Source organism: Tupaia chinensis, unplaced genomic scaffold (genome assembly GCF_000334495.1).
Source record: "Tupaia chinensis unplaced genomic scaffold, TupChi_1.0 Scaffold000548_1, whole genome shotgun sequence".
Classification (NCBI taxonomy): domain Eukaryota; kingdom Metazoa; phylum Chordata; class Mammalia; order Scandentia; family Tupaiidae; genus Tupaia; species Tupaia belangeri.
In genome coordinates, this window is record NW_006160060.1 from 463,778 (window position 1) to 479,709 (window position 15,932).

The 15,932-nt window shown below is 44.6% G+C and overlaps 1 protein-coding gene across 1 annotated transcript in view; it reads right to left on the reverse strand.

Annotated features, from left to right (window-relative positions):
* Positions 1–6,582, reverse strand: part of PPP6R2 (protein phosphatase 6 regulatory subunit 2) — a gene marked incomplete at its 3' end in the record, with an annotated part of 68,759 nt that extends 62,177 nt beyond the window's left edge. Inside the window, 1 exon segment of the mRNA XM_027775333.1 lies at positions 6,356–6,582. Within this exon segment, the coding sequence (XP_027631134.1) occupies positions 6,356–6,582 (227 nt within the window).
* Between the last annotated feature and the right edge of the window lie 9,350 nt (positions 6,583–15,932).

The following is a 15,932-nucleotide window of genomic DNA, read 5'->3' on the forward strand; positions in this document are numbered from 1 at the left end:
TCCCAAGAAGCTGCTCAGGATATAATTTACCATAGGCAATGAATCCAAGAAAGGAAGAAATCACAGAGGATGTGGACAGTGGGATCACTAGAGTGGGAGAGAGGGTCCAGGAATGCTATGGTGGAAGTTCCCTCTCCCCTCGTATACTTTCTTCTGTGTAGAGGCTAGCTGCTTTTTTTTTTTTTTAAAGATGATTGCAAATCCACATTTTTTAATTTTTTAATTTTTTTAAATAATTATTTTAGTTTAACTTTATTATTATTGTTACTTTCCAGTTTGATCAGACAGAGAGAGAGAGAGAGGGAAAGTGAGAAAGCAAACCACCAGATTCAGGACTTGAACCACGGTCGGCCACGTGGGAATCCAGCGCCTTTAACCACCATGCCACCTGCCAGCCCGAGGGTAGCTTCTTTCCAGGTCTGCTCCTTAGGCAGTAGCCTTCCTGGGGGAGGGGCCATTCCTGGAGGTTAAGTAGACTCAAGTGTTCTCTCCTGGGTGAATAGTTTGGAACAATGGGGACCAGCAGATGGCATAATGGTTATGTCGCTGGACTCCTATGTAGTTGACCATGGTTCGAGTCCTGGACCCAGTGACTTAAACTCACATGGGGCGCGTGTGCATGCGTGCTCTCAAGATCCCAAGTGGAGAATGAAGGAGAAGGGATTGAGGCATGGTCATGGGGGGGGGGGCGATTTCTCACTTTCTGTCTTTCTGGCGAGCGCATGCGCCCTATAGCAAAGCCGCTCCCTCAGGGAAAACAACAACAACAACAACAAAAACCAGTTTGGAACAATGATGCCCACAGTCCAGAGGCATAAACTACACTGCTTTATGAGTACCAGAAGTAATACCTTGGTATCTATCTATTGGCTCTGTCATCTTATTGTCTTCTTTTCTTTTTTTCCCAAGGTTTTTTGCCATAGGGCATGTGGACTCACCTGAGAGAGACAAAGAGACACAGAGAGAGAGAAAGAGAGAAATCCCCCCCCAGGGAGATGGTTATGCTACAGCCTCTTCTCCATTCTCCCCTTGGGATTTTAGACACATACACAAACTCACCCAACATTATTTTTCTTTTTTCTTAATAAGAATTATTTAATTTTATTCATTGTCATTATTTTTATCTTTATTTTTTGAAATTGACCAGAGAGAGAAGGAAAATGAGAAAGCAAGCTGCGAGGTCTGGGAATCAAACTGTGGTCAGTCATGTGAGAGTCCAGCTGCCCTAACGACCATGCCACCTGCTGGTCCCAGCCGGCATTATTTTTAAAACAGCCAGATCTGGGACTCGAATCCAGTCAGCACCTTAACCACCATGCCAACTACTGGCCCCACTTTTATCTCATTTCTCAAATGACCCAGAACTCAGCAAGCAATCTAGGCAGGACTTAAAAAAATCACAAATAACCACATGGTTCTAGGCTGGACTACCCAGCTACTGCTGAACATCCCTGGGATGGATCCCCTGCTGTGGCGGGGACAAGCACGGAAGTGGCCTTTTAGGCAGGGGCTATTCCAGAGAAGAGGAGCAGGCCACACCTCAAACCTTGGAGAAGAGGCAATGCCTACCTAGACTCCCTGTCTGGGGTAGCTTCTGACTTTAAACAAGATAAATGGCTGCTGCCTAAACCCAAACTACCCAGGGACAGCTTCTCTTAAACAGGCACAGCTTGAAAATTCTCCACTTTTGAACTCCTTTTGTTACCTGGTCTATAGTCATAGGTCTACAGCCAGGTCTGCAGATAGAACCTTGACCTCTAAAAGTACACAGGCTGTTCTGGAGGAGATGTTCAGTCTGTCAGTGGCCGAGACAGGGAGCAGTAGAGTCTGGAGGGACAGAGCTGGTTAAAGCACAGCTGCATGCAGCTGTGTGCTATTTTCTAGGGCTGCTTTCAGGCTACTATTTGCAAGCAGAGTCCTTATGACTCGCAAAGCCTAAAATATTTATTATCTGACCCTCCAGACGTAGATTGCCAAATCCTGATCTACATACATAATTATACACTTTCCTCATCTCAGAAAAGTAAAAATAGGGAACCAGCAGTTAGTGTAATGGCTATGTCGCTGGACTCCCATGTAGTCAACCGCGGTTCTTGTCCTGGACCTGGTGGCTTAAAACTCACACTGGGCACGTGTGCGTGCGTGCCCAAGACCCCAAGAGGAGAATGGAGGAGAAGGGATTGCAGCGTGACCATCCCCCCTGGGGGGTGATTTCTCGCTTTCTGTCTCTATGTCTCTCTGTCTGTCTGGCGAGCGCACACGCCCTATAGCGAAAAACTTCTCCAAAAAAAAAAAAAAAGAAAAGTAAAAATAAATAAAAATAATTTGACCCAACTTCTTTAGCTCTATCTCATCCATCCACCCATCCATTCTATTCCTTTTCAAAAAAAGCATCTGAATGTTTTCCATGTAAGTGACATATGCACATGCTTTCAAAACTCAGATAACGGGACCAGCAGTTAGCGAAATGTCTATGTCGCTGAACTCCCATGTAGTTGATGCGGTTTGCGTCCTGTACCCAGTGGCTTAAAACTCACGCCAGGCGCATGTGTGTGCGTGCCCAAGATCCCGAGAGGAGAATGGAGGAGAAGGCACTGCAGTGTGTCCCTCCCCCTTGGGGGTGATATCTTGCTTTCTGTCTCTCTGTCTCTGTCTGTCTGGTGAACACACGCATCCTATAGCAAAAACCTCTCCAAAAAATAACTCAGATAATCAGATAACATGACAGGGTTAATGAGAAGGAACATTTTCCCCACCTCAAGTCACACTGTTCAGAGGGAATCACTATACACCCGTCTAGCACTTTCCTCTAACATACACGTCTATTTATCAATTTCAGACATCACAAACTGACTTCCTACAGTAAAAGAGAAGGCTTTTGTCTGCGTGACCAGAGGGCATGTATGCTTGCCAGACAGAGGAGGAGGAAAGTGCCCAAAAGGGGCGTGGCCACGCCATAGACCCTCCTGCTCCATGTCTCCATCCTATTAGGGTATAAGGCATATACATGCATACATGCCAAGCGTGTTGTTGCTGGTTTTTTTTTTTTTTAATGAATCTCTTTGAATTATTTTTATTTATTTATTTAGTCATTTTGACCAGAGAGGGAGTGAGTGAGAGAGAGAGAGAGAGAGAGAGAGAGAGAAAGAGAGAAAGCAAGCTGCCAGGTCTAGGACTTAAACCACAGTCATCCACATGGGAGCCCAGCAACATAGCCATTATGCCAACTGCTGGTCCCAATTACTTTTTTTTTGTTAATAATTATTTCATTTAACTTTATTTATTTATTTATTTGACCAGAGAAGGGGAGAGGGAAAGCATGAAAACAAGCCACCAAGTCTAGGACCCGAATCACAGTCAACCATGTGGGAGTCCAGCGCCTCCAACCACCACACCCCTTGCTGGTCCCAATAACAATTACGTCTGATGATCTCTGCTGCAAGTACTCAGTCCTGTGCTTCACATGAATGAGTGTGAAATCCAACAAGATTTCACTGGTAGACACCAATATGCAGTATCATGCCATCTTTACATGCAACAAAATATTCCTCTGATTTTTTTCCTAACCATCTAAAAATGTAAATGTATCCTTAGCTCACAGGCCACACAAAAACAGGATTTGACTTATGGCCGTAGCTTGCTGAGCCTGTTTTAAAACTTTACTACCGGGCCAGCTGGTGGCACAGTGGGTAAAGGCACTGGATCCCAAATGGCTGGCTGTACAATTTGAATCTAGGACTCAGTGGTTTGAAAAACATACCAAGTTGGGGCCAGCAGGTACACAGTGGTTAAGGTGCTGAACTCCCACATGGCCAATCATGGTTTGAGTCCTGTACCCAGTGGCTTGAAACTCATGCCAGGCGCATGTGTATGTGTGCCCAAAATCCCAAGAGGAAAATGGAGAACGAATTGCAGCATGGCCACCTCCCGGGGGGTGATTTCTCACTTTCTGTCTCTGTCTCTCCAGCGAGCAGATGCACCCTACAGCAAAAATCTCTAAAAAAATTTAAAAAAAAAAGAGAGGAACCAGCAGTTGTCGTAATGGCTATGTCACTGGACTCCCATGTAGTCGACCGCGGTTCAAGTCCTGGACCCAGTAGCTTAAACTCATGCCAGGCGCATGTGCATGCGTGCCCAAGATCCTGAGAGAAGAATGGAGGAGAAGGGATTGCGGTATGGCCATAGCCCCCTGGGGACGTGCTTTCTCGCTTTCTCTCTCTCTGTCTTTCTGGTGAATGTGCACGCCCTATAGCAAAAACCTCTCAAAGAAAAGAAAAGAAAAGACCAGGTACATGTACATGCAAGCCCAAAATCTTGAAAGAAAAATGGAAAAATGACTGTAGCACAGCTATCCCCTCTGGGATATCTTCTCTTTCCTTCTTATTCTCTTTGGCAAGCACACATACCTTTTACCAAATTCTTAAAATTAAAAAAAAACAAAAAAAAACAGGGGCCAGTAGTTAGCATAATGGCTATGTCGCTGGACTCCCATGCAGTCGACCACAGTTCGAGTCCCAGACCCGGTGGCTTAAACTCACACCGGGCACGTGTGCGTGCGTGCCCAAGATCCCAAGAGGAGAATAGAGGAGAAGGGATTGCGGCGTGGCCATCCCCCCTGGGGGGGGTGATTTCTCGCTTTCTATTTCTCTGTCTCTCTCTGTCTGTCTGGCGAGCGCACGCACCCTATAGCAAAAACCTCTCCAAAAAAAAAAAAAAAAGACTGCTATCACACACAAGTATTTTACACCTCCTCCTAAGTTTCTGAGGGCTGCCAAATCTAACCTGATCCCTGCGGTGTTACCTGTCCACAGCTGTCCTGGAGGCACTGCAGGTCATGGGGCCTCTTCACAGAGCTGCACCCTCACAGCTGGGGGGCGGGGTCTGTCTTGTCCTTGTCACCCGTGATCCCTCTTTTGCACACTCCTCTGTCATTACCTGAAACCCTGTTGCTCCAATCTCACCACACTGTCACATCCTTTTCTGTCCTCTCCTTACATCTCATCAACTGCTGAATGGAATACTTTCAGGGGGGTGGCCATGCTGCAATTCATTCTCCATTCTCCTCTTGGGATTTTGAGCACACATACACATGTGCCTTGCATAAGTTTCAAAAAATCTGCAGAACAGTCATAGCACAGATGACAGTAATGTATTTCCTCTACGTCAGAAGCCCCAAAATAAATTTCTCAGGGTCAAGGAGTCAGGGCACATTTCTCCTGCCTGAAGAGTTTGCCAGCCCGGGAACCAGCAGTTAGCGTAATGGCTATGTCGCTGGACTCCCACGTAGTCGACCGTGGTTCGTGTCCCGGATCCGGTGGCTTAAAACTCACACCGGGCGCGTGTGCGTACGTGCCCAAGATCCCGAGAGGAGAGTGGAGGAGAAGGGATTGTGGTGTGACCATCCCCCCGGGGGGTGATTTCTCACTTTCTGTCTCTGTCTCTATCTGTCAAAAAAAAAAAAGAGTTTGTCAGCCGTAGGGCCAACCCTGCTGATAGTGTGACCTCTCAGCATAATCCTGTCTCTCTATCACAGGCTGAGTCTTTCTTTTCAGCATATTGTTATTCACAACACTGGCATGCCGTAATCTGAGCTTGTTTTCTCTTTTTTTTTTTTTAAGAGAGAGATTTTTGCTATAGAGTATGTGCACTTGCCAGAGAGACACAGAAACAGAAAGTGAGAAATCACCCCCTCAGGGGGTGGCCATGTCCCAATCTCTTCTCCTCAGTTCTCCTCTTGAAATTTTGGGCACACATATACACATGCCCAGCATGAGTTTTAAACCACCAAGTCTAGGACCTGAACAACTGTCAACTACATGGGAGTTCAGCAACATAACCACTATGCCATCTGCTGGTCCCAATCTGAGCTTACTCTTTTTTTTTTAGTGACAGATGTTTTTCTATAGGGCACGTGGTGCTCCCTAGAGAGACAGAGAAAGACAGAGAGGCAGAAAGTGAGAAATCTTCCCCAGGGGGAACGGCTATGCCGCAGTCCCTTCTCCTCTAGTCTCCTCTCAAGATTTTGGGCACGTATGCACACGCACCTTGCGGAGCTTGAACTGCGGTCAACTACATGGGAGTCTGGCACCATAACCATTATGTCATCTGCTGGTCCTGATCTGAGCTTACTTTTAACTCAGAATGAGAACATTCATACACAAGAGATTCTCAAGTCTTAATTATCTCCAGCAACAAGCCCAATAGCAGTGGCGTCTTCATTTCTAAAGTGAGACAAAGGGTTAAGGCTGGCTTCTCTGTCAGAAAGCCCTGGTTCTGGTTGTCCTTAGACACTACCCATGGCCTCCCTGTAGTACTGCCCAGGGTGCTGGGCCCTGGCCACAGCCTCAGTACATACTTGAAGCGGACCTTCTCTTCCATGTCCAGGGGTGGGTCCTGTGTGATGAGGCTCACCAGCTGCTCCATACACTGCTGCCTGCACAAGAAGTCCAGCAGCTTCCGGTTCTGAGCCTTACACTCCTGCAAGATGTCATCTTCATCCATTAACTCCTGTAGTGTCACATGTTCCTTGTCCAATAGCTTGTCAACATGGGATGCAGTATTTAAATCAAACTTCCAGAACATCGTGATGGCCTCAGAGCTGCAAGCAAGGATGAAAAGGGTCACGTTCCCCTCCCTGCAAATCCATCCTCAGCAACTCTACACCAAAGTCCAAGAAGTCCATCGCCAGCAGGACACACATGACTCCTGGGGCTCAAGCAGGGGCATCCTAGTACCTACTCTCACCAGGCCTCCCTGGTCAGTTCAGAGTCCTCACAGCTTTGCTGCCATGTCCCAGCTCTACACATGCTCTCCAGGGCCCCGTGGGTGCTGACCCACTTTCACCCACTCACCAGCCCCACTCTCAGTGATCAGAAGACCTTGAGATGTGTCCACGGGTCTGTCAGGCCAACACGTCCCCATCTCTCCCATGTGTCAGTACCAGGAACACTCTACCATCCTGAGAAAGTTAACAATTCACAAACCCACTGCCCCAGCACCAGCCTCCTTCAGAGTGAACATTAGATCCCTGCCCCAGATTTCTCAGAACTCAACTTCAAGTCAAACTCAAGACAGCTATTGTGCTTGGGACAAGGAGATTGAATATTGGCTATGTTGCTGGACTCCCATGTAGTCGACCACAGTTCAAGTCCCAGACCTGGTGGCTTAAACTCAAACCGGGCTCGTGTGCATGCGTGCCCAAGATTCCAAGAGGAGAATGAAGAAGGGACTGCAGCATGGCCATCCCCCCTGGGGGGTGATTTCTCACTTTCTGTCTGTTTCTGTTTTTCTGGCGAGCACAGGCCCCCTATAGCAAAAGCCTCTCAAAAAAAAAAAGCCAGCTATTGTGCTTGACCCTATACTCTTCTGCCAGTTCTCTCCCCCATCTTACGGAATAATGCCCAGGGTTATTCTTGAAGCCTCCACCATCCACCAGAACTGGCCACACAGCAACCTGAGAAACCATTCACTGATCCAGCCCTACTGCCTTGACAATCCTTCTCCCAGCCAGTCCACCTATGCTGGGAGCAGACAAGATCTGTCCACCCCAATGAATATCAAGTTTTAGTATGTGCACCACAGCTGGTGAGCAACAATGTCTTCACTGTTCTGATACAAAAGAAGACATAAAGTCTCTATCTTCAACAAAGCTAAAATTTTATTTTGAGAGTATGATTATTTTCAGTGTCACATAAAACATTATTTACAAAATTATGGTGAAAGTATTAGGTTGTTGGGAAAGTCATAACATATTTTTCTTTTTAAAAAAGAATTATTTAAGTTCATTCGTTTAATATTTCTTTTTTTTGTTTTGTTTTGCTTTTTTTTTTTTTTGGAGAGGTTTTCGCTATAGGGCGCGTGCGCTCGCCAGACAGACAGAGACATAGAGACAGAAAGCGAGAAATCACCCCCCAGGGGGGACGGTCACGCCACAATCCCTTCTCCTCCATTCTCCTCTCGGGATCTTGGGCACGCACGCACACGCGCCCGGCGTGAGATTTAAGCCACCGGGTCCGAGACGCGAACTGCGGTCGACTACGTGGGAGTCCAGCGACATAGCCATTACACTAACTGCTGGTTCCCTCGTTTAATATTTCTTAAATAATTATTTTATTTAACTTTACTTACTTATTTACTTATTTATTTATTTATTTATTTATTTTCATTTGACCAGAGAGGACAGAGAGAGAGAGAGAAAGCAAGAAAGCAAGTCACCAGGTCCAGGACTCGAACCACAGTCGGCCATGTGGAGTCCAGCACTCTTAACGACCATGCCACCTGCCAGCCCCATTTCGCTAATTTATTATTATTATTCAGTTTGACCCGAGAGAGAGGAAGGAGAGTGAGAAACCAAGCCACCAAGTCTGGACTTGAATCTGGGTCACCATGTGGGAGTCTTGCATCTTAATCACCACACCACCTGCCGACCCCCATCCCCATGAGGTATTTTTCAATGTTTTTCTATGCAAAAATGTGTCATAAGTTTCCTGACAACCTAACAGATACAAACTATCTTACCTGTTACTATTTTTTTTAAGTTTTGCTATAGGGTATGTCTACTCACTGGAGAGAGACAAGAGAGAGGAAAAGTGAGAAATGACCCCCTAGGGAGGATGGTCACACTGGGATCCCTTCCCCTCCATTCTCCTCTCAGGATTTTAAGCACTCCCTCACATCTAACCAGTGTGTTTTTCAAGCTGCTAGGTCTGAGACTCAAACCACATAGCCAGCCATGTAGGAACCAGCTGCCCTAACCTGCATGCCATCTGCTGGTTCACCTAATACTTTCATTTAGAAAAATAAAAGACTAGGGTCAGCGGTAGCCTATAGTTAAGGCAGTTGGTTCCCACATGGATGACTGCAAGGTTCCAGTTATAGACCCAGCAACTTGAAAAACATATTGGGTGTGTTCATACAAAATTGAGAGGAGAGTGGAGAAGAAAAGATGATGACATGACCATCCCCCATGGGAGGTGGTTTTTCACTTTCCCCCTCTATCTCTTTCCAGAGAACACATGTGCTTTCTAGCAAACTAAGAGAAAGAAAGAAAGAAAGAGGAAAGAAAGAAAGGAAGATAAAGACTGGGGCTGGCAGGTGGCATGGTGGTTAAGGGCACTGGACTCCCACATGGGTTGACCACAGTTTGAGTCCTGGACCTGGTGGCTTGCTTTCTCACTTTTTGTTTTTTTTCTCTCTCTCTCTGTCCCTCTTTGGGCAAATTAAAATAAATAAAGTTAAATAAAATAATTCTTTAAAAAAAAAAAAAAAGAAGAAAGAAAAAGACAAAGACTGACCAAATGATGCAAACACCCACACCAGGTGTCTGTGAAGTCCATGCAGCCCCAGGGGCCACCACATGGGAGCCTCCACCACCCTCCACACCCACACCTCTGTCCCTGCTGCTTCCAGCATATGCCTTCCACAATGTGCTTCCAGGTCCTCTAGGTGCCTCCCCGCTTCCTGGACCCCACTCTCACCAGAGACCACTACCTCTGTCTTCCCACTCAAACTGGCTTTCTCACTTTGACTCTTCTGTACATGCTGCTGGGGGCAATGCCCACACACTCAGATGGGAAGAGCCCAGAGGTATTGTGCAGTTGCTTTAATTTGCAATACAAGGGAGTCAATCCACACACACTGACACTGTTTTCAGTTTTCCTTCTGGTCTTAAGATCTTTCTTTTGGGGGACCAGCAGGTGGCGTGGTGGTTAAGGTGCTGAACACACCCACATGGCCGACCATGGTTTAAGTCCTGGACCTAGTGGCTTGCTTTCTCACTTTCTCTCTCTCTCTCTGGTCAAATTAAAACCTCTGTCCCTGCTGCTTCCAGCATATGCCTTCCACAATGTGCTTCCAGGTCCTCTAGGTGCCTCCCCGCTTCCTGGACCCCACTCTCACCAGAGACCACTACCTCTGTCTTCCCACTCAAACTGGCTTTCTCACTTTGACTCTTCTGTACATGCTGCTGGGGGCAATGCCCACACACTCAGATGGGAAGAGCCCAGAGGTATTGTGCAGTTGCTTTAATTTGCAATACAAGGGAGTCAATCCACACACACTGACACTGTTTTCAGTTTTCCTTCTGGTCTTAAGATCTTTCTTTTGGGGGACCAGCAGGTGGCGTGGTGGTTAAGGTGCTGAACACACCCACATGGCCGACCATGGTTTAAGTCCTGGACCTAGTGGCTTGCTTTCTCACTTTCTCTCTCTCTCTCTGGTCAAATTAAAATAAATGAATAAATAAATTAAATTAAATAATAAAAAAAGGTCTTTCTTTTTCCTCTTCAGAGTGTGGATGGACATTTGCAGATGATAGCAAAATTCAGAGGACTACAAATAATAATTACTAAAGTACTTTTAGGAAAAGATTGTTATTCTCCACACAAACACTCCTCTCTTCTAAATGCCCAGAGATGACTAAAGTGCTTGTAACAAACAATTCAGAGAGAAAGAGGAGCCGCACTTTGTCAAGGTTTTTTTGCTTTAGTTTCTCCAAAAACGAGAACTTGCGAAGCAGGGCAGCTACAAGTGGCTTTTATGTAGTCCTGTTTCCAGCCATCAAGTGGCTGGGAGGCTGGGAAATCACAGATCCCAATGGGATCAGAATCCAAAAAAAGGGCTGGATTAACCCAAAAGACCAAAAAAAAAAAAAAAAAAAAGGCATATGAGGAAGCAAACAACAACAAAAAAAATGAGACAAATGGGGAAAAACAGCAGGAACTCAACTGTTTCAATAAGTAAACACAGAAACTATCAAACTGGAATTTTTTTTTTCTCAACAGATATAGGGTATGTGTGTTTGCTGGAGAAAGACAAAAACAAAGAGAGGGAACATGAGAAATCATGTTCTTCCCCTAAGGGGAGAGTCTTACAACAATCCCTTCTCTTACATTCTCTTCTCAGGATTTTGGACATACACACATGTGTTCAACATGTTTTTCAAGCTACTGAGTCTGGGACTCTAACTGCACAGTTAGCTATGTGTGGTCCAGCTGCCTTCGTCATGCCGTTGGCTAGCTCCACACTGGAATTTATTTATTTATTTTTAAAAAGAATTATTTGGATTTTTTTAGATCTGACCAGACAGAGACAGAGAGAGAGAGAAAGGGAAAGCAAGAAAGCAAGCTGCCAGGTCCAGGACTTGAACCCTGGTTGGCCATGTAGGAATCGAGTGCCTTTAACCAGCACGCCACGTGCCAAGCCCCCTGGACTGGAATTTAAAATGCAGGAACTAATTGTATGCTGATTATAATCATCTTTTTTTTGGGGGGGGCTTTTAAAAAATATTTAATGATTTCTTATTTACATTCTGTTATTTTTCATCTCCAGAGCATATAATATTGGGTCGTTGAGAAGGAAAGGACCCATTTTTGCACAGAAAAATATATTACTTTCCTGACTACCTAATGTTTTTCAAGGTATGTACGTAGTATGTGACAATCAAATCAAGGATCTCACCATATACATGAATTTTTTTTTTTTTTTTTTTGGAGAGATTTTCACTGTAGGGCGCGTGCGCTCGCCAGACAGACAGAGAGAGACATAGAGACAGAAAGCGAGAAATCACCCCCCAGGGGGGATGGTCACGCCGCAATCCCTTCTCCTCCATTCTCCTCTCGGGATCTTGGGCACGCACGCACACGCGCCCGGAGTGGGTTTTAAGCCACCGGGTCCGGGACACGAACCGCGGTTGACTACGTGGGAGTCCAGCGACATAAGTCATTACGCTAACTGCTGGTTCCCACCATATACATGAATTTTCAACAGAGAATTGTACATTTTTTTAAAAAGGAATTCATTGGGGCCAGCAGGTGGTGTGGTGGTGAAGGGTGCTGTACTCCTACATGGTCAAACTGTGATTCAAGCCCCGGACCTGGTGGCTTGCTTTCTCACTTTCCCTCCTTTTTTCTCTGTCTTTCATTCTGTCCCTCTCTGGTCAAATTAAAATAAATAAGTTAACTGGGGGCCAGCAGGTGGCATGGTGGTTAAGGCAGCTGGACACCCACATGGCTGACTGCGGTTGGAGTCCTGGACCTGGCAGCTTGTTTTCTCACTTTCCTTCTCTCTCACTGTCTTTGGTCAACTTCAAACAAATAAAATATAAGATAATGACAATGAATAAATTTTTTAAAAAATTCTTTTAAAATAAATAAATAAATAAATAAGTTAACTAATTAAATAATTATTTTAAAAATAAATAAATAAAAATAATTTGTTATGGGTACCTGTGCTCACCAGACAGAGACAGAATAAGAGAGGGAAAGTGAGAAAACATCCCACCGGGGTCAGGGGAGAGATAGCCACACTGCAGTCCCTTCTCCTCCATTCTCCCATTCTCCTCTCAGGATTTTGGACACACACACACACACACACAGAGACACCTGGCATGTTTATCAGGCCAATGAGTCTGGGCTCTGAACTGCACAGTTGGCCATGTCGATCCAACCACCTTAACCACCATGTCACCAGCTGGCCCAAGAACTTTATATTATTTTTCTTAATTATTTAATTGTATGTATTATTATTTTTTTAATTTGCTATAAGATATGTGCACTCATGGGGGAGGGAGGTGGAGAAAGAGAGGAAAAGTGAAAAAGCATGATGCTTCATCCAGGAGTAAAACCAAGGTTACCCATGTGGGAGTCCAGTACCTTGACCACCATGCCACTTACTGGCCCTGAAAACTTTATATTCTTGTGTCTGTTAAGTGTTTCTTCCCTGAGCCTCTCCCACCCACTCTCTACTATATGTAGCTACATTTGTATTCCCTACTATTATATCTTCAGATTTTTTCAATCTGCTGAAAACTGTGACACAGATACACTATGGAATACTACTCAGCCATAAGGAACAATGAGACCCTGTCATTTGGTTCAAATGAATATAGCAAAAGCCAGACTATGAAAGACAAGCACTATATATCCCTGCTTCAATATATAACCTCATTTTTTTAACGAATTTTTTTTATTTTAACTTTATTTTTTTGTTTATTTAATTTGACCAAAAAGGGAGAGAGAGAGAAAAAGAGAGAGAGAGAGAGGGGAAACAAGCTGCCAGGTTCGGGACTCGAACCATGGTCAGCCACGTGGGGTCCAGAGTCCTTAACCACCACGCTACCTGCTTGCCCCTATAATCTCGTTTTAAATATAAAGATATAAGTTAAAAGTTTTTTAAAGTGAAAAGAATGGAAAAGGTATACTATGTAAACACAAATGAATCATAAGAAAGCTAAAGTGGTTACATTAGCATAGGTCTATAGTCTTCAGTCCTTACAACCTCTTCAACTACTCTGGGTACCAGGTTAAATGTTGCTCTTATAAAATATGCTGGGAAACAGTCTCTCTTGCACCAAATCCTAAGAGTGTATAAGACTGCTATCATTTCCTTTTAAAGTGCTTGACAGAACTTACCAGTGGGTCTAAATTTTTCTTTGCTGATGTTTCGATTATGAATTCGATTTCTTTAACAAGTATAGGGATTGGGCCAGCTCTGTCACCTGATGGTTAAGAGTGCTGGATCCCAGATGGCCTACCACACAGTTTGAGTCCCAGACTCAGCAGCTAGAGAATCATGTTGGGTATCTGTATATATGTGCCTAAAATCCTAATGGAGGAAGAGATGGAGATGGGCCTACTGCATGACCATTTCCCACAGGCGGTACTTTATCCTCTTTCTCTCGTCTCTCTCTGGCAAATGCACATGCCCTCAAGCAAAAAGTTTGTTCAAAATAGTTTAAAAGATATAGGTATAAGGCAATTTTTTAAAGAGACATTTTTCCTACAAGGCACATATGCTCACCAGAAACACAGAGAAAGAGAAAGTGAGAAATCACCCCTAGGAGGGATGGTCATGCTGCAGTTCCTTCACCTTTATTCTCCTCTTGAGATTTTGGACACACACACGTACGTACACACACACACACACACCCAGCATGCATTTCAAGCCACCAGGTCCTGGATTCAAACCACAGTCAGCTATGTGGGAGTCCAGCACCATAACCACTACGCCACCTGCTGGCCACAGTATAAGGCAATTTATGTCTCCTACTACTTCTTGTTTCTGTTTTGGAATTTACACAGCTGAAGAAATTTGACCATCTTACCTAAATTGTTTAAATTACTGGCATGAAGTTGTTTGTTTGTTTGTTTATTTGCTTTAGGGTGCATGCACTTGCTGGAGAAAGAGAGACAGAAAGTGAGAAAGCACCTCCCCAGGAGAGTTGGCCACACTGCAATCCCTTTTCTTCCATTCTCTTCTTGTGCCTTTGGGCATGAATGCAAGCACAACTGACGTTTTTCAAGCTGCTGAGTCTAGGACTCCAAGCCATGCAGCTAGCCATGTGGGATCCAGCCACCTTAACCACCATTCCACGAGTTGTCCTGATCATAATTACCTTGTTACTCTTGTTTGTTTGTTTTAAGTTTATTTATTTCTTCCATGAGCAAGAGAGACAGAGAACAAGAAGGTAAGAAAAACGAAAGAGCAAGAAAAAGACAACTCCTCTAACAAGGCTATGATGCCACAACTCACCTCCAGTCTTTAGCCAACCCCTGATGATGGGCAAGTGTGTACCCAGCATACTCATGGAGGTGTTCAGACTTAAACCGGGAACCTTCCAGTGTGGGATTACTTCATAGAGGATTACAGTTTACTCCTGTGCCACCGTCCATCCCCTTGTTATTCTCTGAATGCTGAATAGGATCTATAGTAACATTCTTTCATTCCTACACATCAGTAATACCTGTCACTTTTATTTTTCTGGATTGGTGCAACTAAAATGTTATTGATTAAATTGATCTTTTTCAAAGAACTAGCTTTTGGGGTCCTTTTTTTTTTAACTTGCTCTATAGGGAAAGCGAGAAATCACCCCCCCCAAGGGGATGGTCACACCATAATTCTTCCTCCATTTCTCCTCTTGAGAGTTTGTTCACACACACACACAAGCCCAATGTGTTTCTCTTTTTTTTCCTAAGAGAGATTTTTGCCATAGGTTGTATGTGCACTTGCTGGAAGACAAAGACAGATAGAGAAAGAGGATGTGAGAAATCAAGCCTGTGGGGAATGGCCATGCTGCAATCTTTCTCCTCCATGTTCTTTTTGGGATCTTGGGTGCGTGCATGCACACACATGTGCCTGGTATGATTTTCAGGCTGCTGGGTCTGGGACTTGAACCATAATCAGCCATGTAGGAGTATAGCACTGCAACCACTACACCTCCTGCTGGCCCCGCCAACATGTTTTTCAAGCTGCCAGTCTGGGACTCAAACTGCATAGTCAGTCATGTAAGATCCAGCTGCCTTAACTATGCTGCCCGCTGGCTCCACTTAAATATATATGTGTGTATGTATGTGTATGTATGTATATATACAACTTATAGATGTATCTTTATCTTTTTTTTAAAGAACTATTTATTTATTTCCATTTGTTATTATTGTTATTTCATTTGATCAGACAGAGGCAGAGAGAGAGAGAAAGGGAAAGCACAAAAGCAAGCCACCAGGTCCAGGACCCGAACCAAGGTCAGCCATGTGGGAATCCAGTGCCTTTAACTACCACGCCACCTGCCGGCCCCCAGATATATCTTTATCTTTTTAACTTTTTGAAAAAAAATTTTTTGCTAGAGGGCATGTGCATTTTGTGTGTGTGTGTGTGTATAATAACTTAGCCATCAAGAAAAATCTTATTAGCACATTTATTTTTTCCAAGGGAGAAGACAAAGAGAGGAACAGAGAGAGAAAGAGAAACCTATTCATTAGCATCATAGTTTTGTTATAAAAAATATCACATATGTGGAGCTGACAGATGGCATGGTGGTTAAGGCACTGGACTCACACATGGCTGACCACGGCTTGAGTCCTGGACCTGGCGGCTTGTTTTCTCACTCTTTCTCTCTTTGGTGAGTGCACTAAGTGCACATGCCATACAGCAAATTA